Source organism: Oryzias latipes, chromosome 1, assembly GCF_053564925.1.
Source record: "Oryzias latipes strain Hd-rR chromosome 1, Olatipes_Hd-rR_3.1".
Taxonomy (NCBI): domain Eukaryota; kingdom Metazoa; phylum Chordata; class Actinopteri; order Beloniformes; family Adrianichthyidae; genus Oryzias; species Oryzias latipes.
In genome coordinates, this window is record NC_136237.1 from 21,951,522 (window position 1) to 21,974,019 (window position 22,498).

Sequence of the window (22,498 nt, forward strand, 5' to 3'; positions counted from 1 at the left end):
ATTTCTCTGTGGCCCTTCTCACCAAACAAATACATTCAAGACTAGTACTGTATTTAAGTAATTTGTGATCTTGGCTAATTATTTTAACTAGTATGTTGATAAGTGAATGTGTCACATGTTACAGAGTCCATTTAAAGTTTCCCCAAAAATTAAGAGTACAACTAAACTAAAGGAGTTTTTAATGTAATCTCAGTTCAGATCAGATTTCTGTGAGAGCTTGAATTTTTTTGCTCCTGCCATCAAATAACTGAAAGAATGAAACACACAAGTCAAACTTCAACCATTCTTTTTTACTTCAGGCAGTTTTGTGTAACACTTGAACAGAAAAGACATGGAATTCAAAATGATAATTAGGGGAATAAACAAAAGGTAAAAGCCTTTTCATTGTTGTTCTGTGCTTTTCACAAGACAAGTACAACGGATTTGGCACCCCATTTTTTCTCCCCACTGTCACTTCTGCATTATAAAGAGCCTTAGACGTTAGATGTTCAAGGGAAAATGGGCTCTTCCAAATACATAAAAAATAACCAACTCTGTAAGAAAAATAATTCCTAATAAAAACAGATAATTTTCAAAATAAAATCCCGTTGGTCTTTTTTTTAGGTTGACCTCAGATGTAAAACTGAGTAGACAAAAGGCGTCAGCATTGAAAGAAATATCACTGTGACGGAGAACAAAAAAAGGTTTAGCAGCAACAGTCTCTGGCCTCCACCAACCAGCTCAGTCCTTGTACTCCGTGTACTTTTTGGCCGACCCGTGGACTTTACTTGCGGGATATTTGAGTTTGTTGAGGGCCATTTTGCGCAGCACCGCTTGCGGGAGATCCACGCGACACTTCTCGGCGAGCTCCACCAGGTAGATCATGACGTCACTGAGCTCGTGAGCCAGCTGCTCCCGCTCAGACTCTGTCCAGCCCGGCAGGCCCTCGGCCACCTCCCCGCGCCACTGAAATAGCTCCGATACCTCCCCCACCTCTCCCACCATGGCGAGAAGCAGGTTCCGGGGCTGGTGGAACTGGTTCCAGTCACGCTCGTCCGTGAACTCTGCCTGCATCCTCCGAATGTCTTCCATGGTGGGCTCTGGACTGAAGGTGAACCTCTGCGGCTGCTCTGTTTTCGAGTTGTGCGCTGTCGAGTGAGATGAGGCGGCGCCATGATCAGATTCTTCACAACCGCCATTTAGAAACAGAGATTCCACTTTTTCGTTTGCTGCCATCATCTTCTTGTATTTTTCTCACACAACTTATAGATCTCTAACCCGACACAGCCCCTCTTTCAACATGTGGAGAAGTCCCGCCAGCTAAGAAAACGGAAATGACGTCGAGTAAAACAGGAAGTCGAAATCCTTCGGAAACTGGACCTTGTAGTTGCTTAGACGAACAGCGGCGTTGAAGCAGATATCACGGACTAATTAATGGAACTACAAATTCCATCATCCTTTAACACTTCACTGCAAACATGGCTGCTTCTCGTGTAACAGCAAATGAAATATTTCTTAACATAAAACAAATATCAACACGGTATCCGAAAGCTTTGTGTTTATTCCGAAAAATCAGTACTTCAAGACCACACTATGATAAACAACCTGAACCGAGAACAAAGAGGTAAAGCCGGACATTAACGTTAAGTATTTATTTTCTAACTGTTTCAGGAGATGTGAACCTGAACACAGCGCACATAACCCCTGCTGCGTTCAGGTGCTCTTGTATTTAGACACCGCATAGGAGCTAAACAATGTCGGTATGCTATTATTTTGGCTTTTACTGTAAATGTCGTTGACCGTTGTTGTAGTTTCTACGGACCATTTAAAAGGCACTGCTAACTATAAACCCACTTTTTTTCAAAATTAAACTAAACTAGAAATGTTTGTGTAAAAATATGTTGTGTCAGGATGAGGATCTGCCATTCAGTTCCTTATTATTCACTTGTCTTCAAAATGTTTAAAATTCAATGGAAAAACAAGTTACCTGTTAGTTTTTAAGGTTTTTAGACTGCTGTTTGTTTGAATCACAAGCTAAAAGACTTTATTCAAGCACGGACAAATGTGTCTTATTTTCCTAGTTTTATTTCTGTTGACATGGTAAACATTGTACTTCTACTGTACAACATTTTAGGCAAGTTTCAAACAAAAATAAGTCCTATCATAACTAGTTACTTGTGAATTTATTTCTGGAAGTTATTATAAAAAATTTTAAAAAGGAAAAGACAACACTCAATTGAAATAAATATATATATATTTTTTAAATTCTCCATCATTAATGCCTTTTTGCACACATTTCTACCCCTTTTTCCTGCTGACACTATTTCAAGAGCCCATGAGATGTTCAGCATTATTTATCGCTTCGGTCTTTTAGTTTAGTTTTAGTTTCATTCATTAAAAAAACATTTTTAATGCTTTTTTCCAAATTCCAAATGAATGTCTAAATGGAAATTGTTAATTTCCTACCCTATTGATGAACTCTGATGATTGTGTGCTGTAAAAATATAATCATGACTCGTCATCTTTCTGCTTCACAGAATTTACCAAAAGAGAAAAAAAATGTCAAGTTTTTAAACTTTTTATTTGCTCTCAGAAACATTTGCTTTAATGTTAATGTCAGCACAAAAATTCATCAGACTCCAAGTCAGTACTTTGAAAATGAGCTGATATTTTTGTTCGATTCTGCAGTGTTATTTCTGTATTGTTAACTGTTTCCACACAAACCAATAATCTTCTGTTCACTTCTTCAGGTTTTACTTGCATAAACACACATTTGTGTTTTTATAACTGAGTTCAGGAAAACAACTGTGGTTTTTAGACTTTATAAATGAAATAATACATTTTTCTTTGTCAGTCTGACAGAAGTTGCTTTCTAAAGTTTTCCAGCTGCACAGCCTTCTCCTCAGAACCCCGTCTCATGGTTCTGGCTTCTTTGCTTCCAGTGCCTCCCAGCAGCTGGTTGGAGTGGTCGGCCTGGAAGTTCACGCCCAGATTAACTCCAACACCAAGCTGTTCTCTGGTTCTCCAGTTCGCTTCTCAGCTCCTCCCAACTCCCTGGTTTCATTTTTTGATGCGTCTTTACCCGGCACATTACCTGTGAGTGATTCTCCAGTACAAAACTCAGGCTTACTGGGGTTTTTTTCTAAATTGATGCATTTCTGCGTCTCCAGATGCTGAACAGGCGATGTGTTGAAGCTGCAGTGATGACCGGATTGGCTCTCAACTGCACCATAAATAAGAAGTCGTATTTTGACAGGAAACACTACTTCTATGCTGACCTTCCGGTGAGTGTCCCCCCCTCTCAGTCCTCTGATGGACAGCATCCTTTTGATTCAGCAGGTGGCAGTTTGCTGGGTGGAGACACCACCTGTGTTGACTTTATGATGCTTTTACTTTTATATGGTTTATCTCACAGTGACAATTCTATAAAATTCTAAATCTGCTTTATGTGCAGGTCACTTTTTTTTAGTTTTGAATCTGTAATGGATCAAATCTCACAGCGGCTCAACAAAAATTTACTTGCAGATGTTTGTGTGACTGTTGGTTCCTGTTATAAATGACAGAATGGAATTTTCTTTTTTTAATTTGGCAAAACTCTTTATAAAAAAACCAGGAGGCTTCATTCAAGCTGCATTTCCATTTCCACAGTCTCCTGGGAGGTAAAATGACGATCTAAAGTGTAACATAATCAGGTAAAGGGTTCAGTTATGAAGAACTTGGTTTAAAACTCAGGATTAGACAAAATCAGATTAAAAAAGTTGCTGAGAAAAAGCATTAGAAAATTTGATTTTTCTATAAAGAAATTGTCCTTTTGCTTAAGTAAATTGGAAATGCAAGCTGTGCTTTTAGATGAAGAGTTTATAGAAATGGAAAAAATATCAATACATTTAGAAAGATTTTCAATAAACAAGCATGTATTTCCACAATCTCACTTTTTCTTCCAGGGCTCGACATAGCCATTTGTCCGCTGGCCCGGTCCTGTTTTTCGAGCAGTGCGGACCACAAGACTTTACTTTTCACTTGTCCGCTCGGGCCACTAAAATATCTAACAGTTTATATATTCTTCACCTTTTTCAATAAAGTAAATTTTGCGAAAACGTGTAGATTTACCTCGTCTTCATAATTTAGTTTTTCTGCTAGTCCTGTGTTCAGACTTCAAGGGTTTCTATGGGAAACCTTTGATCACTTCTCCTTCTCTCCCGCCTGCGCGCGCTCGGCTTTCACTGCCGAGCACAACGCGGCACGCGCTCACTCAATTTTTTTTTCAAACTTTATTGAATGTAACAATTCAATACAAAACAATGTTAAACAGCAACAACGAAGGCACAAGCCAGTGGGTTATTATTACATTTGATTATAAATCCGACACCGTCACTGAAGAGAGACTGAAGCATGTCAGAGATGTGGAAGACATGGCAGGAATAGAAAGGAATATGTTAGATGGAGTAATGGGTATAATTAGTAGTATGGACAGCAAGATATTTAATGAATGCATTGAAGATGAAACTGTATGCACTAAGCTTTAAGCTGAATGTCAAAGAATCAAATGCAACTCCAAATACCTGAATCTCAGACTCAAATGCAGTAGAATGTTAAACTACTTAATTTTGTTTTTCTGTACAACACTGTAAGCAGTAAGTATTTCTAGTTAGTTGAATGATCTCAGTTAGACCTGCACAATATGAGGAAAACTCGCGATATGCGATATCAGAGATTAAAATTGCGATAACGATATAATTTGCGGTGTATAAACAAACAGCAAAATAACCAAATAACCATTCCCAGTTTAAAAATTATACTCCAAATGACCCACGTTGACATAGGTTACAAACATCTAACATAACAGGGCTCCATCTGATTGGTCAACAATGTGAAGGCGTCCATCCGATTGGTCAAATGCATTAAGGGATTTATTTGATTCGTTAAATGGTTCAAGCTGCCATTAGATTGTTTTAACACATTTAAGGTTTATGATTTATTGCGATATTTGCCGTTAGAAGCACCATGAAAACTTCTGAACTAGTGTTACCTACTACACTGCAGTGCTCTCTTCAAAACATCTGAAACAGACTAAAGCAGATTTAAGTTTGATATGGTCTATTTTCAGTCATTGAAAAGTGTAGAAATAAGTGATGTCACCAGAATGCACCAAATTGCACCATATTAAAAGTTTCCGGGGGGGCATGCCCACAGACCCCCTTAAAGTTGCAAGCACCTGCGGAGCGGCGGGTCCCGCTATGCGCGGTGTCGGGCCAGTAACTTTCAGGCAGGGCCAGTAAGTTTCAAAAACTACTGGCCCTGTGGGCCAGTGCAAATTTCTGGGCTATGTCAACCCCTGTCTTCAAAGCAATATCTGTGCATGCGTACATCGTTGTGGCAGGTCTCATTGTTTATTTGCTGCCACTCGTTTTTTTTTTGTCCAACTAAAGGCTTCTGTGAACCAAAAGTAGAAAATATGATGAAACATTTTTCTGACTTGTTTGCATAAGTAGAGGGTGAATGTTGATCCTCTTTCTTTTGGTGACAAATATAAGTAGTTTTTAGCCTTAAAGAGTTTCTACATAAAAGTATATATCTTTATAAATTAGAAAGACACAATATTGGAAAACAATCACATTAAATCCAAATATTAAAAAAAATTTTTTAATATCTTTTACCTTCAGTTTCTAAGTGACATGAAAAAACATTGTTTGGACAGAGGTTTTGGCAGATTGCCTTTAAATATCATATATATCACAGATATTACTATAGTAATATGTATAGTAATACTATTGTAATATCTGTAATTTGTATAGTAATATCGGTGATATGACTGCTTTACTGTTTGCAATCCTCTTTTAGTGAAGCAACCACATCAGCTTGAAACTACACAAGTGAAATTTGACATTAAAAATAATGTTTAAAGTCTCTCTCTGATCATCTTTTGATCTGTTTCAAAGCGTTCCCAGTGGTCTTTTAATTATGATTATGAAGTTTTTAGTCCAACTCGACAACCTGTGTCGTTTTTTTGGACATATTTTCTGAAGTTCATTAAAAAATTTGCCTTTGAGTTGTGGGCGGAACCAACCCCATCCCCTCCCCCTCCCCCTTTTGTCTACAAATAAGGCATCGGAATGGAGCGGAGCAGGGAGCTCGTGGCCCGCCCAGCATTTTTTCTACGTCACAAACACAAGCTGTATCCAACTGCTTTTATTTATTTATTTTTTTGTTTGCTTCCGATTCACAACAGTTTGAGTAAAGAAATACTAAAAAATGCAATTTAAGCTTAAATTTCTTAATATGTATTCTCCATCATGAGAAAAATATAAACACCATTTTTATCAGAGATCTTGGTGTGGAAGTGGAATATTTGTAGTAAAAGGGAAGACAACCCCCTAAAAACCTTTAGTGGTTTTGTTTGTTTTTTTCAGAGTGATGCCTAATTAGCCCTTCTGAATGGAGTTTCTGCACGACTGGATCTCAATACCCTTCAGGTGATTTTAGTGCTGATATTAAAGGAGCAGGCTAAATGTCACGGCAGCTCTGCAGGGATTTCTTTTGTTGAAAAAGTATAGACATTTTTTTGGGATCATTTTAAAGCCCCTTATTTGATTTAAAATAATGATTATAATGAGTAGCTTTGGGCTACAGACTAAAGAGGGTAATTCTAAATAATGTTATTTTAGCTTTTTTTTTTTTTTTTTACATAATTTGACCAAAATAGTTGTGGCTGATGATTAGATTTACATTGCAAATGAGTTTTCCTTCTTTGTAGTTATAACAGCTTATATTAAAAGAAGCGAGTGCATTTATTTTCTACTTTCCATAATAAAAAGCAATTAATTTTTTAGAAGTTAGTCCAAATCCCCTCCAGAAAGCCAGAGATGATTGTTTGCTTCTTCTTGTGTTTGCAGAAGTTTTCCTCCTCTGCTTTCACTCTCACAGTTGGCTCAGGCAGCAGAGCGATAACGCCCAACTACATTCAATTTATTCCCATTGAATCTCCACATTGAGTCGAGCCTGCCTAAATCTGTGCTTAAATATTAGCGTCTGCTGCAAACGCTGTTCCAAACTCTGCTGCCTTGCTTGATATTTCCAGGCAAAGTGGCCCCCGCCTGCCATGCGTTTGTTTTGTTTTTGACGCGTTTTTGCAACCGAGAGCGGTCCCTGCTGCCGCCGTCTTCAATATTCTTCAGCTCCCAGCAGTCTCATCAAGGAACCGCAGCAATATGGCTGTTATCTCTGTCGCCTCCCAGCAGGAAAGGTTCCCACTGAAATCCGGGTTATTGTGCACGGAGTTCACTTGTTCACCCAGAGATTTGCTTTTTTTTTTCTTCCTCCCACAGTCTGAAAACATGCACATCACAGTCGTTAGTGATTCTGAATCTCCTGCAGGAGCACTGTGTATCTCTGTGCACCTGAACAAGGTCGAACCGGAAATGAATGGGATGATAACCGCACCAGCTGCCAAAAAACAGAGATTAAGTTCAAGAGTGGCTTTATTATGCAAGTTATTAAATATTTTGCCATTTCTGGGTGTGACAAGTCTGTATCTTTTACTCTGAACCAGGATCAGGACAAAGAGAAAATATACTTTATTAAACCACATTATGTAGTAGCCTGATTGCGCTGTGGGTGGTGTAGCGGTTAGCATTCTCACCTTACAGTGAGAAGGCCCTGGTTCAAATCCCAGCTGGGTCCTTTTTGTGTTTGCATGCTCTCCTCGTGCATGCATGGGTTTTCTTCCTCACAGTTCCCCACAGTTCAAAAACAAGCATCTTGGGTCAATTGTCCTTAAGTGTGTGTGTGAGTATGTGTAGTTGTGTGGCGCTGCGACAGACTGGCGACCTGTCCAGGCTCCCACCTTCACCCAACAGTAGATGAGATAGGCTCCAGCAACCTTATGGCCCCAAAAGGGATTCAAAAGATGGAGGGAGGGAGGGAGAGTGGGAGGGATGGATGGAGGGATGGATGGATGGAGGGATGGATGGAGGGATGGATGGATGGATGGAGGGATGGATGGAGGGAGGGAGGGAGGGAGGGAGGGATGGATGGAGGGATGGATGGATGGATGGAGGGATGGATGGATGGAGGGATGGATGGAGGGATGGATGGAGGGAGGGAGGGAGGGAGGGAGGGAGGGATGGATGGAGGGATGGATGGATGGAGGGATGGATGGATGGATGGAGGGAGGGAGGGAGGGAGGGAGGGAGGGATGGAGGGAGGGAGGGAGGGAGGGAGGGATGGAGGGATGGAGGGATGCATTGTGGGGGAAAGAACCCTTAAGATGCTTCTGTTTACTTCAAACAATGATTTGTTCTGCGGGGGTTCTCTCTTTAAACTGAAATATAGAGTTGGAACTGCCCTTTAATGGCACGCCTTAGCGGTCCCGCAGTAATCTCAATGATCGCAGTTTCCTTGATAAACGGCGTTTGGGAATGAACAGACAAATCCAGCGTCCTGTGAGGCTTTGAGGTGAGTCTAAGGAGAGGAATGAAATGTCTGGATGATCACTGGGGTGGTTTTGTTAGAGATGACCAACTGAGTCTTGTGGATGTTTAGGTCTTTGGAGGTGAGTGGGGTAGTGAAGGTCTGTTGTATGTACAGTGGGTGATCAGGCTAGCTCCTGTGGACTTGATTTAATTTTTAAAAAGAGCCTATTGTTACAGCTGATTTAAAATGCAGGAAATGCACACATCCCTTGCTCGTGCTGATGCTTCCTGCTGAGCTGTGTTGCATACTTATGTTGAGACACAACATGAAAACTACTAAGAAAATGGATTTCTGATGAGTTGCAAAAATCCTAGAGATGCAAGGCTAGGATTCAGGAGCCGGAGAAGCAGCTCAGGGGAAAAGAAAAAAGCGGCGAGGTGATGTATTGTATCCGTCAGGCGCATTGTACACAAAAGCTGGTGACTAACGGCAACTCTTCCCCCTCATCCTGGCTCACTTCAGCAGGAGTATGATTAATGTTTAGTTCTTGTGATGTTGTTGCCATAGAAACATGAACAAATTTACACTAGTGGCTGCAGGATCTCTTAGAAACAGTGGAGCAAATGAAATATTAATTTTTTAGAGCTTTTGTGAGCAGTGTCACTGAGCGAGCTCTTCCTCAGCATCCTAATTTGAGCGCAGCCAGTCAGCCAACAAGTGGTGCTGCCTGACTCCCCCTTGGCATTGATCCGAGATGGAGACAGACTGCAGTTTATGCACAAAATCTTTATGCCATCACCTGAAAAAACCAACTTAAATTAATCCACACAAAAACTTAATGGATTTAAACACAAAACCTGTGTGTGTGTGTGTGTGTGTGTGTGTGTGTGTGTGTGTGTGTGTGTGTGTGTGTGTGTGTGTGTGTGTGTGTGTGTGTGTGTGTGTGTGTGTGTGTGTGTGTGTGTGTGTGTGTGTGTGTGTGTGTGTGTGTGTGTGTGTGTGTGTGTGTGTGTGTGTGTGTGTGTGTGTGTGTGTGTGTGTGTGTGTGTGTGTGTGTGTGTGTGTGTGTGTGTGTGTGTGTGTGGGTGTGTGGGTGTGTGGGTGTGTGGTGTGTGTGTGTGTGTGTGTGTGTGTGTGTGTGTGTGTGTGTGTGTGTGTGTGTGTGTGTGTGTGTGTGTGTGTGTGGGTGTGTGGGTGTGTGGGTGTGTGGGTGTGTGGGTGTGTGGGTGTGGGTGTGGGTGTGGGTGTGGGTGTGTGGGTGTGGGTGTGTGGGTGTGGGTGTGTGTGTGTGTGGACCAGCTGATCACAGACTCTAGGTCAGTTCTAGGCTAACAGTTGCATCAAACACGCTTTGATGGTCTGCTGCCGTTTGTCATTTCAGGCCGGTTACCAGATCACCCAGCAGCGAAAACCAATCGCGGTAGATGGCGTGCTGACTTACAGCTACTTCGGAGAAAAGAAGAGAAGCCAGATGATCAGAAAAAGTGTGCAGATCAAACAGATCCAGCTGGAGCAGGACAGTGGCAAGAGTCTGCACGACGACGACCGGAGCCAGACCCTCATAGATCTCAACAGAGCAGGTTAGAGACGGTCACCTGCTTTTGACAGCTTTGATCGTCTCTGCTTCTGGACACATCTCGTGACCCGAGCGTTAATTAGCGCAGCCGTTTTGGGTCATTACTGGTAACAACAAAAGCAGGCTGTAGATTTGTCAGTGAGCGGCAAGGGGAGCAGGCACCTTGCAGATGTGAGCCACAGCTGTCTTTCACACGCCTCAGGTGTGGGTCTAATGGAACTGGTAATGGAGCCAGAGATGAAGAGCGGAGAGGAGGCCGCTGCAGCCATCAGGGAGCTTCAGCTCATCCTGCAGGCTCTGGGCACCTGTCAAGGCAACATGTCGGGTATGGAAAGCCCTCCATTTCTTCTTTTTTTTTTTACATTTTACAACTACATTTAACATTTTTTCCTCCTTCTCAGAGGGCCAGCTGAGAGTGGACGCCAACGTGTCCGTCCACAGACCAGGAGAGCCTCTGGGCATCAGGACCGAGGTGAAGAACATCAACAGCATCCGATATCTGGCCAGAGCGATTGGTAAGATGGTCATAGAGATTTTAAAACCTCCACTCAGAGATTCATTAATGGTTGTGTTAATGCTGGCACAGCTACATCTTAGATAACCTTATCTGCAAATGCAGCTTGTTGCTATGTTACATTGCAAGTCTATTAAATTTCAGTTGTATCGCAAAAAGTGTAGATGATTTTTTTTTTAATATAATCAGTTTTGAGTAAAAAATAAATGAATGAAAGCCTTTTAATTTATTAAAACCCTCCTGCAGAGGATGAAGAATAAAAGCAAAAGAAAAAAATTAACAAGCACAACACAAAATGAGTAGAAAACATCCACTTGTATCCTCCACACTTTTTTTCCCTAAAATCTAAAAACCAGTTTGGAAAATAAAAATCATCCAGTTTGCTGGTATCCTTCAGTTCCACATCATCCCGTTGCCATGGTTGCTTTTGCTTTGAGAGCATCAACATGTACTGCTGTCTTTGTTAGAGCTGCAGTGTTGGTTTTATAACGGGAAGAAAAGACTGTTTGGTCTCATCACCCGAGTTAAAACTATTATTTTTCTTTTCCTTAATATCTTGTAGCCTTTTTTTATTGCAGTGTTAGAAGTGAAATAAATACAGTGGGGGAAACATTACTGTTGTGGGGAGCAGCATTTTCTCGAAAAACAAAATAATTTTTTACCGTGCATGAATATTCCAGCTGCTTTTCATCGTTTGCAATGGCTTCAGCCGACCTTTTAAAGACAGATATTTTCCTAAAAACCTTTTTTAAAAATACATTTCAATTCATTCAGTTATTTGTTACTTTTCTGTTGTTGTTTTTTTTAAACTGTCAGGCACATGTGTTGAGATTTGGCTCATCCATGCAAGTACACAAAAAAGAGAAAAAACCTGGACAAAGTTACAGAATGGTGGCAATAGAACAGCATACATTCAGAGACCAATCCAAAAGAGGAAACACTTTTGACTATCTTCTTGGAAAAAGGTTAAATTCAGCTATGGCGACCAACAATTGAACGTGCAAAACATAACTTTGATCTTTGGTGAGAGAATCTTTAGTGTATAAATCCATAAGGAAAATTAGAGAATCTGTGGGAAGATCTGTTCTTAAAGACCCACCCCCGATCATCTTTTGATCAATTTTTCAAAGCGTCCTCAGTGGTCTTTTCATTATGATTATGCCTATTTTAGCCAAAATGAATAAAAAACAGTGTCGTCCTCTTGGATAGTTTCTGCAGAGCAGTAGTAGCTAATTAAAAACACAGTTTTTCAATCTTTTTTGAGCCAATGTACACTTTTTCCTTGACAAAAACTCAGAGGGACACCAGCAACCAAAAATTAAAAAAAGAGAAACTCTATCGTCTGTATTGATTTACAGTCCCTCTACTATCTCACAAGCAATTTTTGTAACAATTGTAATAACTAAAGACGGCAGTACATGTAATTGTAATACAATTGAAGTTGCAGCTGTTTTTCCTAAAAGTTGTGATAGTTTTCAATAAATATTTTCAACTAAATTAATTAAAAACTCGTCCAGGTAGTTTTATTCCCTCCAGTTTATTAAAATGCAATTTCATGTGACCTCACAAAAACCAAATAAAATGACATTCTTTCTAAACGGTAATTAATTTTTCAACATTTTTTATGTTTGTGCAAGAGCAATTTTGGAACAAATATTTAATCACAGCATGCTTGATACATTTTAAGTAAACATTATATTTCTGATTATAAGATTGATTGTAACTACACAAAAATGTGAAAACACTGAAGTTTCACTTTTTTTTTTGTCTAAATCAAAAATGTAACTTTAACAAAAATGTTTCATGTATTTTCAAATTGTTTCAGTTTTAGATGTGTCTGTGGGCCACTTCACCTTATTCCTGTTTCTTTGATTTTGTTGTTACTTATATTTAAACTCAACCTCAATTTTTCAAAAGTGAAAGTAAAGTCTGAAATTGAGGATTTCTGGATCAAATTTGCGTCCACTTTTGTTTTCACCCGCGTCAAAGTCGCTGCTGGACGTTTGTCCAAAAGTGTGTTTAGAGACCTGACGCTCCCGTCGCGTGAACAGTTTTTCTCGTCGTCTTTACAAAGCTCTCTAGCCGTACAGTTTTGAGCCAGACACCAGTTCAGACGAGGAAAATGAAGACGTAGGTGGATCTATTTGTCTGTAAGTGGATGCATCAGAATAGAGCAGAGCGGGGAGAAAAACGCGTAAAAACACCAGGAATGTGATTTTCATTGGAGCGCCTCTTTAAGGGTTTTTCTATCTTTTTTTAGAATGCTCAAATTTTTGGGCAATCCCCCAAAAACAACCACACATATGGGGTCTGTTATTCTATTTACATGCATGTAAAGCTTTGACTAGGCAACAATTTAATGTAGCAGACATGGATAAACAAAGCCAAAACTATTCAACGTTTAAACCTGTCTCTGTGAAACTGCGTTAAATGTTATGTATTTGGTCAATTGTCACTTTATCTTCCTGGAAAACCCACTTGCCTCCAGGTAACAGCATTTTCTGGTTCGCAGATGCTCTCATCAAAAAGTTTTATGAATTTTACCTGAATCTTTTTACTGTGCTGTAATACTCTGTTTTCTCCACCAACATTGATTTGTATTTTCATGGATTACTTCAACTTTACTACTTTAGAATAGCAAAATGGAAGGAACTGTCCAAGTGCTGGGAGAAACTTCAGGCGCTGACAGATCTGCTTGTCATTATTATTGTCTGACTGTTTCCAGCTGCTCACAGAAAAGCAAACACAAGTTCTGTGGAAGCTGTAATTGAGCTGACTGAACTCCAATTATTTATGAGGAAAGTTGTCTCATTCTCTCAGCTGCAGGGTGGGATTTGGAATTCACAAGAAAAAATAACCGTTTATCCAATCTGGCTGCAGTTGGAAACAGGACTGGCCCGCGTGTGACAGCAGGTGTTTGGAGTTTAACACCGAGATCAAACGTTGTGTGTGTTTGTGTTCCGCCTTTCATTCACCAGACTATGAGATCCAGAGACAGATTGATGCCGTGCAGAGCGGGCGGGCGGTGCAGAACGAGACACGGGCGTATGATTCCAAATCAGGGTAAGCGGAGGAGAAAGGCTCTGCTACAAAGCCTGGGTTTAGCCGCTGCAGCCCCCTTTGACTGGGATCTCTGCCTGCTTCATTAGTCTGAAGCTCTGCTGTGGACAAACCATCATTCTAATGATGATGAATAGAGCCATTTGGATGCTGCCGCCAGTCTCCTTTATCTGTGAACTCGAGGCTTATGAGCTGGTAGAATGAGCCCGCCGCCACACAGCTGAGGCTCGCTCGTCTTTGCAGCTCTGCGGTTGGTTCCCATGAGGCAGTGTGCGCCCGGGGAACACATGTGGAACCTTCTCTCTGATTGGCTCTTTCTTCCTATTTTCTGTGAAATTGACTGCAGCCCAGATGGGGGGGGGCAGTTTAATTTTTAAAATCTTTGTTTTCTGTGCTTGATAAATCCTTTTTTTAAATTAACTAATTTTTGTGGTGTTATACGTGTTTAGCCTTATAAAAAAATATCTGTCTCATTCCTTGTTTTGTTTAAGGGAAACGGTTCCAATGAGGGAGAAAGAGGGCCTTCAGGATTACAGGTAAAAGCAAGTGTGAACCTTTTTTTTGTCCCAAGATGCTTAAAGATTCACAAATTCCATGTTTGAAAAGAATCCTGGTAGACTTAAGCCATTATGACCTTACATGTGTTACCATTTTTTAACGACAAAAAGCTAAAACTCTCATTTCAAGCCAGAAGGCTTTACGTTTTTGAACTTTATTTTCCTTTAAAGCGTTGAATGTGTTTGTAGATGTGGTTAAAAACATTGGGTCATAATGGGTGAAGGTTGACTTACTTAAAGGATTAACAAAAGACGTGAAACGTGTCAAGTCCGATGTCTTTAAACCCCGTCAGCATGTCTGGCAAAGGCAGCTTGGCGCTCTCTGAGCCTGTCTGCATTGTTGATGGAGCACCTCCCCTGCTTGTCTGCAGGTTCATGCCAGAGCCAAACCTCCCCGCCCTGATTGTGTACGAGGATAACGCATCGCTGCCCACCGGCATTGATCCCAGCCAGGCGGTGGTGGTGCAGAAGATAAAAGACAGGCTGCCAGAGTTACCTGGTGTCAAAAGAGACAGGCTGGTGCAGACATACGGCATCCTGCCAGAGCACAGCTTCACTCTGGTGGTGAGTTTCTCTGCAGCTCAAACACCCGACCAAACCTTTGCTTTTGCATCAAATCTTCGAGTTTGAACGGAGTTTTCTTGCATTTCAGTTGAGCAGCTGGGGGATTCTAAATCTGGTGTGTGATCCCAGTTACACCAGTCCTTTTCATGCTGTGTTTCAGAATGAGGATGGGTTGATGGAGTACTTTGAGACGTTGATGAAAACAACCCAGAGGGAGCCCAGGAAGGTGATTGGCTGGGTGACAAATGAGTTGTTAGGTCACCTTAAGCAGCGAGACATGAGTGTGAGCCAGAGGTGAGAAGCACACTGACGAAGTTACCTTGATTATTGTCAAAAGAATTTCTAGGAAGTCACTGAGAAAGCACTGCAACGGACTCTTTAGTGCAGAGACTGACATTCACTTTCTTTTTATCATTACCTGCCAGCGTGTCTGTTATGCTACATTCACACCAGGGGCATTCAAAAATGCACTTTTAGCGCACTTCTGAACGTTTAGCCTATGGGATTCATACTAGACTCTCACTAACAGATACTAGCGCATGTCTGCCACCTACAGCTGGACGAGGCTTGGTGCCAAATGTTGACGCGGTGCAAATCTCGTGAATCTTGCTCTAGGCTTTTTTCTTCACAGCTCCATTCCAATATTTGAAAGACGTGATGTCATGTGATTCCAGCCCGGTCCAATCTGCAATTAGTCATTTTTCCTTAATGATCGATCTCCAACTGGCACTGCTGTAAGAAAAAATAAAGGACACCATCCATGTGTTGGTACCGACTTCAAAGTTCAACCTGATTTACACTCAGTGTGCGTTCAATGGCTGTGCGTTTTGTATGTAAAGCCCAAAAACGGTCATAGAAACTTGTCTGGTGATGCGTGAACCTGAGAGTTTTGAATGCAGAAGCCCAAAACACACACATTTGGGTTTTACATGGACTTTTCATTGAAAGTGGTTGCTTGAACGCACGTTGCCAGGGGCAGTGTGAACAGAGCTTGAGGGATCATAAAAATGTGTTTCAATTAAAGAATAAATCCCTTTGAGGTTTCCACTGGCAGTGAGTTATAACAGTTTCTGAAAATCCTAGAAGCAGGTGGCAAAAATGAGCTTTCTTCCCTCAGGAAGGGGAGGGAAGATCAGTCATCCAGGTGGAGCTTGTGGTGGACTAAAACTCCTCCACAGTAGGGTGGCTGTTCACTGGCTCTAATATTTTTTTTTCCAAAGGGAAAGTAGGCACGCTAAAAAAGTAGGGCAGCTTTTAAAAAAACCCCAGTGATGCTGTTCAGGAGCTGGAAACGTCACCCATCAATCAATCAAAAGGACATTTAAAACCCCTCCCTCCCAGAAAAGTATGTATTTGAAACCTGCATGTTTAACATTCCAACACTGGAGTAAAGAGGGAGTGGCTTGTTTGTTTGTTTACATCCATCCATCCACTTTCAGAACTCACTTTATCCCTTTTGGGGTCACGGGGTCGCTGGAGCCTACCCCAGTTACTGTTGGGCAAAGGTGGGGTACAGCCTGAACAAGTCTCCAGTTTTCTGTAGGGACACATACTCACCTGAACACCTAGGGGCCATTTTGTGCAACCAAATGACCCATGAAGCGTGTTTTAGGACTGCGGGAGGAAGCCGGAGTTCTCAGAGAAATTCCACACGTGCACGGGGAGAACATGCAAACTCCATGTAGAAAAGTCCCAGCTGGGATTAGAACCACCCACCTCACTGTTAGGTGAGAGCATTAACCAGCCCTTCTTCTAGTGGTCACTAGATGAATATATCCCAGCTCTAGCTGCTTTGCTTTCAAATAGGCTTCAATCTGGAAGTCAAAGCATTACCACGTAAAGAATTTTACAGCAAAAAAAAACAAAAACAGATCAGCCCGTCTCCTAATAAGCATAAACATTACTGTAACATTAGATCCCACTAAACTTGGAGGAAGCAGAAGTTTGACACAGCCAGGGAAAGTCAGATAGCAGAGCTTTTTCCCAGCAGGCACCATTGTATCTGCCAAATGATGCTGCTGTCAGGCCAAATTTGGCCTGCCAGAATTCTCATGTGTGGGTAGGTCTTATCCTCATCTCTTCTGCTTCTCGTGAAACAGCATCCCATTTTTATCCTTATATATAAAAAAATCGTTATTAGTAGTTAATTGCAGGTGTCAGAGTTGAGGATTGATGCAACACAGAGTCTAGACACTTTCCTATAGAAATACATGGGATCATTAGATCTTCTCTTAATCTTTCTGCCAATGATAAAGTCCCTGCAACAGTCTGACAGGCTGACAGAGAAAAGCCTATTAAGCATAATCACAGTCAGAGAATCATTATTTTTTGGCAAAAGTCTTTTTATCTGTCCCCGCAGGTTTCAGCCCGCTGGCTGAAACCTGCTCCATTTAAGGGAAGCTCCTCTTCAACTTAAATTAAGGTTGTTGTTTTGTTTTTTTCTTCATTTTGGTTATGTCTTAAAAAAGAGGTTGCTATGGTTTCCTTTGCCACCTTTAAAAAAAATTTAAAAAGCGCACACAAAGACTCTTTATTATCTAGAAAAGATGAAAGCCCTTGTCCCCCATTGTTAGGCTCCATGATGCTAAATGCTGGACTCATTTTGCACCGTCTCATTTAGAGCAATTTTCCTTCAATTGCAGTTTAATAGTCTATGCATCTGAAAGGAAAGTTAGTGTATGACATCCTACTGAGATTAGCTGTGGAGCACCGTAATCATCACTCGGGAAAAAAAAAAGCTCATCAGCACCGAGGATGTAATGTCTAGCAGAGCCAGAATGATGGAAAGCATTCACGCTTGAGTAAAACATCAGATACGCAATGTGCCGCGGTTGAAGAGGCAACAACTGTTGGAAACGCAGGATTTTAGTTAAACCTAAAGGAAAAGAATTGAATGAAGCCACTCTTTGTTACACAGTAGCTGTAGTATAATATAAAATATCACCAAATATTTGTGTCTAGTTTCTATTTAATCCTTTTATAACACTTAAAAGACAAAACTAATTTTCTAGTTAGACAATAAATCTTGTTTAGTCATTTGATTTTGAATTAAATCCAATATTTAATGTTTCTTTTTAATTTACATATTTAAAGCTTTATGAATAATTTCAAGAAACGGACAAAAGTTGAAAGTGAAAGTACATTTTTATGTTATTTGTAAGAAAAATGTCTTAACGCATAATTTTAGTCTTACTTTAGGAGGATTATGGTCTAGAAATACAAGATAGTTGGGCTGTTGTTGCACTTAAGATATATGTGGGGGGGGGGGGTGTTTAAAATACTGACTTTAAAGATGTAATACTATTTTTGAACAAAGCATGTGGATTTTAAGACCAATTACCTGCATATTACACCTAAATTTAAGTGTTTCTAGCTAATTTTGAGATTTTGACTTAAAGGGGGATAACTTATTTTAAGAAATCACACAGACTAATTCTACTAGTTCTACTTCTATTGGCAGATTTTTTAGTCTCGTATAATAAAGGAAAATGTTGTGTATTCTAAATGTTTTTACTTGTTCTGCTTAAATTGCCTTAAATTACAAAACTTGTATTGTTATTTTTCTGTTAAATGGCCCCTAAAATCTTTAGATTATTTAGATTTCTAGTTATTTTAAAGACTTTTATTTTGTAGACTTTTGAATACTTTTATAATTTTAAATTGAAGGATTGCTTGTTCAATTTGTAGATGCTTTACTTTTTTCTACTGTTTGGTAAATCCAGCTCAGTTATTTTACCACCGTTGGTTTAAGAAAATAAGAGTTTGGAGGCATTTTTTGAAGACAGCTGAGGAAGTGAGAGTCCCACACGGCAAAAAAAAGAGATTATCCAGTTCAGAGAAGCTCAGGTTTCCTCTCTTTGAGAAGGTTTCCTGTGGCTGTCTGGAAGAAAAAGACTCGGTGACTGATGATGACAGAATGATGACAGGCCAGTACACCATCTCACCAGACCTCTGAGTGAGTGAGTGAGTGATCGTAAAAAGAAAAAGAGAGTTCTGAATACAGATTGAATGAATGTTTTTCTCTATTTCCATCCCAGCTTCAATGCATTTCTACAGTCCAAAGGAGGATCCTTCAGCCTCAAACACATTTCTAAAAGCATCTTGATGCTGCCTCACCTCACCTAAGAATCTCTAGATTTAAATAAAATATAGGATCTGTGCATGCAACCATCTCCCAAAGTAGGAACCTTCTGCAAAAAGATTAATTAGCTTTCTCCAAACTATCTGGATAGAAAAACAACCCTAAAAGCCTTGATTTTTTTTGTTTCTCAAAATGTAGATCTTCCAGATGTGTGGAAAAAGTCTGATCCTAAAACTGACAGCAACAGGTTTTTTTTTTAAATATATGTTTTGCTCTAAAACTCTTGAATGTAAATTTGTTTCTATTTGTGCACATGAGCCGTACCACAGGAGAACTGAAGCTAAGTGGCTTCTTTCTGCTCCTCCTGATCAGAAGGGAGAGTTTTATCAATTCTTTTTACCTGGTGACTGAAGGGGACAAACAAGCAGACGGCAGAAAGGTTCAAAGATTCCAGTCAAATCGTCTTTAATCTCCCAATACTTGAGCAGGTTGTCCAGTGATCCAAGGGTCGGCGGTTCGATCCCCGCTCCCCCCAGCCAACTGTCATTGTGTCCTTGGGCAAGACACTTCACCCTCCTTGCTTCCAGTGTGGCTCCACTGGCGTGTGCATGTGTATGAATGATCCCGGTGATGGTCAGAGGGGCCGCAGGCGCGAACTGGCAGCCACGCCTCTGTCAGTCTGCCCCAGGGCAGCCGTGGCTACAACAGTAGCTAACCATCCCCAAATGTGAATGAGGAGTGAATGAATAATGGACACATTCTAAGCGCTTTGAGCGTCTGGAATAGCGCAGATAAATCTAATCCATTATTATTATTATTTTCTCTTCTGTTAAAGTGTATTTAAATTAACTCGTTCATTTAATTTCAGCCCAATTTCTCCTGCGCATTTGGCTGAGCTGCTGAAGCTGCAGGAGACGGGACGTATCTCCTCTTCGGCTGCTAAGCAGGTGAGTCTGCTGCAGATGTTTTCTGCCATTTCTAAGTTCCCTCATGGATCCTGTGGGTTCCTGCTTTCTCAGGTGTTTCAGGAGATGTGGAGGTCTGGAGGAAAAACGGCCTGGCAGATCGTCCAGGAGCAGGAGCTAGGGCTTGTCCACGACTCTGCGCAGCTCCACAGCATCTGTCAGAAGGTGGTGGATTCACATCCGGATGAGGTCAGTGCCTTAAACTCAAAAGTTTGGGGATTTATAGTCTTTGCTGTTTATACGTTTTCGTTTTTTTTTACTCAATGCAGGTTCATGCCGTCAGAAACGGAAACAAGAAAGTCCTCAACAAGTTGATCGGTCTGGTCCAGAAAGAGACTAAAGGAAGAGCTGACCCAGTTCTGGTGAAGGAAATCCTGCAGCAGATGACACAATGAGGCCCGACATGAAGCTCCTGTAGAACCAACCAGTCAAGCCACTATTTCAACTTTGATTCAAATACTGTAAATATAGGATTGTTATCATCTTAAATGTTTATCGGATTCATCTGTTTGAAAGAAAATAAATTCTTATTTGAATATAACCGGAAGATGGGATTTAGCTATTTTTACTTGGCAGCTAAAGACTCTCCTGGACTCTAACCCACAGAAAAAATATGTTTGAATAATCTGGCCGGATTAAGCTCCAATTTCCTGTTTTTTTAACTTGAGTGGTCATTGTGGTGGGACATGCACGTAAAGGAACTTTGCAGACCCACACACCCTGACACAGCAGCATGAACAGAGAGCTCCCTCTAGTGGTTGAGACGCAGAACGTCATTACATCAAATCAGAAAACGTAACAGGATAAATAAAAAACAGAATAATCAGTAACTCATTCACTTATGCTCATTTTTCTTTATTTTCAAGAGGCATTTGATTGTTTCTCAGACACGTTGAGCAGAAAACAGAATTCATCTTTGGGAGTCTGATAATCACAGTCTGAGCAAACCTCTCTCCGAAGACACTTAGTCCTTGTGGCACTGCGGTTTGAAAAGGCTGATAAAGTGCTAGGAAACATTCTTTAACCAGAGAGGAAAACATACTTCTAAAAATGGCTTTTGACATTTATTAATGTACAGTTTCAAGCCCACAGAGATCCTGATGCTCAATTCATTGTCTGCATAGCATAAATTAAGAAAGACCAGTATAGATGTGAGATTTTAAAAGCTGGCAGCGATCCCATCATTAGACTAATGCATAAAAAGAGAGCACTCATATCTTCAGTATAGCTCCCAAGGCTACAAAATTAGGAAATGATTTTTTTTTCCAGCCTTCTTTCATAGGAATTATTCTCTGCAAAAACAACTGATAAAAGTTTTGTTCTACTTTAAGAAATTCAGGATCATCATCTCTTTTTTACACACAAAAAATCAGAAGGATGCATAGATTCTTTCTTTTTTTGTATAATTTATGAACTGTTACTTTGTGTAGGCTTTTAATGTGAAGGGATTTTCTTAAAACATCACTCTAAAACCTGTTTCCTTCTTAATTTACTTTGGAAATTAAAACTCTTATGGAAACAAAAATATTAAAAGCATTACATAGAAATATTATCCACAAAAGTCTGACAAAGTGTGAACCAGTTTTAAACTTTCCATGTAAAAATATATATCCTGTATGATCTCATTTAAACATGCAGATTATCACACAAAAATAAAGACAACTGACAGCATGTTGCCCGATACACCGAGACAGAATCACAACTATCCCAACAATTCCAATTCCAGACTTATATGGGAATCTATGCATATCCACAACCAGGCAAACAAAAAAAAATGCAATAAATTGAAAAATATAAAAGCTTAAATACCCCTTCCCCATATCAAAATATGCTAAACCCTACTTACACCCTATAGGTATGTCTGATTTGCATAGTGTTCTATGTCAACCACAACATTTTATTTTTACAAAACATCTTAAAGGGTAAAGGCGCGATAAATACAGCGTATTTTAATCATCTTTGCTGCTGTGATTTGTCTTTCAGGATCCACTAATGTCAAACTCCAGAAAGACGTAGGAAAACTATTATTTTGAATCAAAAATGGGGTTTAAGGACTCCTGAGGTACCTTCATGAATGTGCAGTTCTGAAAGGCCACCTGAGAAGAACACAGAACCACTGAACAGCATGCCGGAGAAGAAGGGCAAATGTTGGAAAGCAGTTCATAGGAAGGGTTAAAAGTGCTGAAATCTGTTTTTTTTGTTTTGTTTTTTATACTAACAAGCATCCTCAGTCTTTGGTGAGTTGACCTGCAGCTCGCCTTAGGGAGGAAATGCAGCAAACAGGTCAAAACATGTCAGCTACTTCCCCCCCCAGGCAGCTCAACTCTTGACCTAAGTGTGATGATGAGCCGTGAAATGTATCCATTTAAAAAAGGATTTGTCCCATCTACTCTTCCATAGGAATGCAAGACAAGATGGAGTGCTCCTGTGCGATGGCTGCCAGCTCTTTGAGGAACTCTGTGAAGAGGACGGTTGCAAAGACCTCCGTCTGCTCCTCAGAGATGGTTTTGGGTTTAGCGGGTGGTGAATTCTTTAGGATCCTTCCTCCATCGTGGTGGTTGGAGCCACTGCTACTGCTTTTATCTAATAGAAGAATAGAAAAGAATAGAACTGCTGCAAGTCTTGCTATGGATTTCAGTATTTATGAATATTTTGGTTGGGTTAAAAAAAATGATGAACACATTCATAAAAGGCTAAATTAAAAAAAAATCTCATCTCTCTTGTGTTTTTGGAGCTTGTGCAGCTCTGCAGCTACACACAGACTAATCAAAAACTTGGCTGAAGCTCCGG

At 40.4% G+C, this 22,498-nt stretch overlaps 3 protein-coding genes across 7 annotated transcripts in view; 1 reads left to right on the forward strand and 2 right to left on the reverse strand.

The window, feature by feature from the left end:
• Nucleotides 1–269: 269 nt before the first annotated feature.
• Nucleotides 270–1,218, reverse strand: LOC144994275 (dCTP pyrophosphatase 1-like). The gene has a single exon (XM_078951450.1). The coding sequence runs from the start codon at nucleotides 1,216–1,218 to the stop codon at nucleotides 721–723; it is 498 nt and encodes a 165-aa protein (XP_078807576.1). The 3' UTR covers nucleotides 270–720.
• A 99-nt stretch (nucleotides 1,219–1,317) lies between these two features.
• On the forward strand, nucleotides 1,318–22,235 carry LOC101157425 (glutamyl-tRNA(Gln) amidotransferase, subunit B). 4 transcript variants are annotated; one of them, XR_002290388.3, is made up of 14 exons: nucleotides 1,318–1,603; nucleotides 2,922–3,075; nucleotides 3,150–3,263; nucleotides 9,773–9,971; nucleotides 10,170–10,292; nucleotides 10,369–10,482; nucleotides 13,460–13,544; nucleotides 14,033–14,077; nucleotides 14,470–14,662; nucleotides 14,823–14,956; nucleotides 19,612–19,690; nucleotides 19,763–19,897; nucleotides 19,978–20,169; nucleotides 22,109–22,235. XR_002290388.3 is itself a non-coding variant. In XM_020703871.3 (13 exons), the coding sequence occupies exons 1-13, from the start codon at nucleotides 1,458–1,460 to the stop codon at nucleotides 20,101–20,103; spliced, it is 1,647 nt and encodes a 548-aa protein (XP_020559530.2). In that variant the 5' UTR covers nucleotides 1,318–1,457; the 3' UTR covers nucleotides 20,104–20,255. The 4 variants fall into 4 exon arrangements, 3 of the variants coding, with proteins under 3 accessions (XP_020559530.2, XP_020559542.2, XP_020559544.2); XM_020703871.3 differs by lacking the exon at nucleotides 22,109–22,235 and having other exon boundaries at nucleotides 19,978–20,255; XM_020703883.3 differs by lacking the exons at nucleotides 1,318–1,603; nucleotides 22,109–22,235 and adding an exon at nucleotides 1,632–1,739 and having other exon boundaries at nucleotides 19,978–20,255.
• LOC144994267 (FHF complex subunit HOOK-interacting protein 1A-like) overlaps nucleotides 20,548–22,498 on the reverse strand; it is a 32,764-nt gene continuing 30,813 nt past the window's right edge. For both annotated transcript variants that reach the window (XM_078951428.1, XM_078951430.1), the window contains exon 14: nucleotides 20,548–22,291. In XM_078951428.1, the coding sequence (XP_078807554.1) occupies nucleotides 22,095–22,291 (197 nt within the window). In that variant the 3' untranslated portion in view covers nucleotides 20,548–22,094. The remainder of the gene's footprint in view (nucleotides 22,292–22,498) is intronic.

Excerpts from the sequence above, each read along its gene's own strand:
- LOC144994275 (XM_078951450.1), bottom strand. The coding sequence starts at position 1,218 with ATGATGGCAGCAAACGAAAAAGTGGAATCTCTGTTTCTAAATGGCGGT.
- LOC101157425 (XM_020703871.3), top strand. The coding sequence starts at position 1,458 with ATGGCTGCTTCTCGTGTAACAGCAAATGAAATATTTCTTAACATAAAA. Across the intron at positions 9,972-10,169 it reads CATAGATCTCAACAGAGCAG|GTGTGGGTCTAATGGAACTG; the intron begins GTTAGAGACGGT and ends CACACGCCTCAG. Across the intron at positions 19,898-19,977 it reads TGGATTCACATCCGGATGAG|GTTCATGCCGTCAGAAACGG; the intron begins GTCAGTGCCTTA and ends TACTCAATGCAG.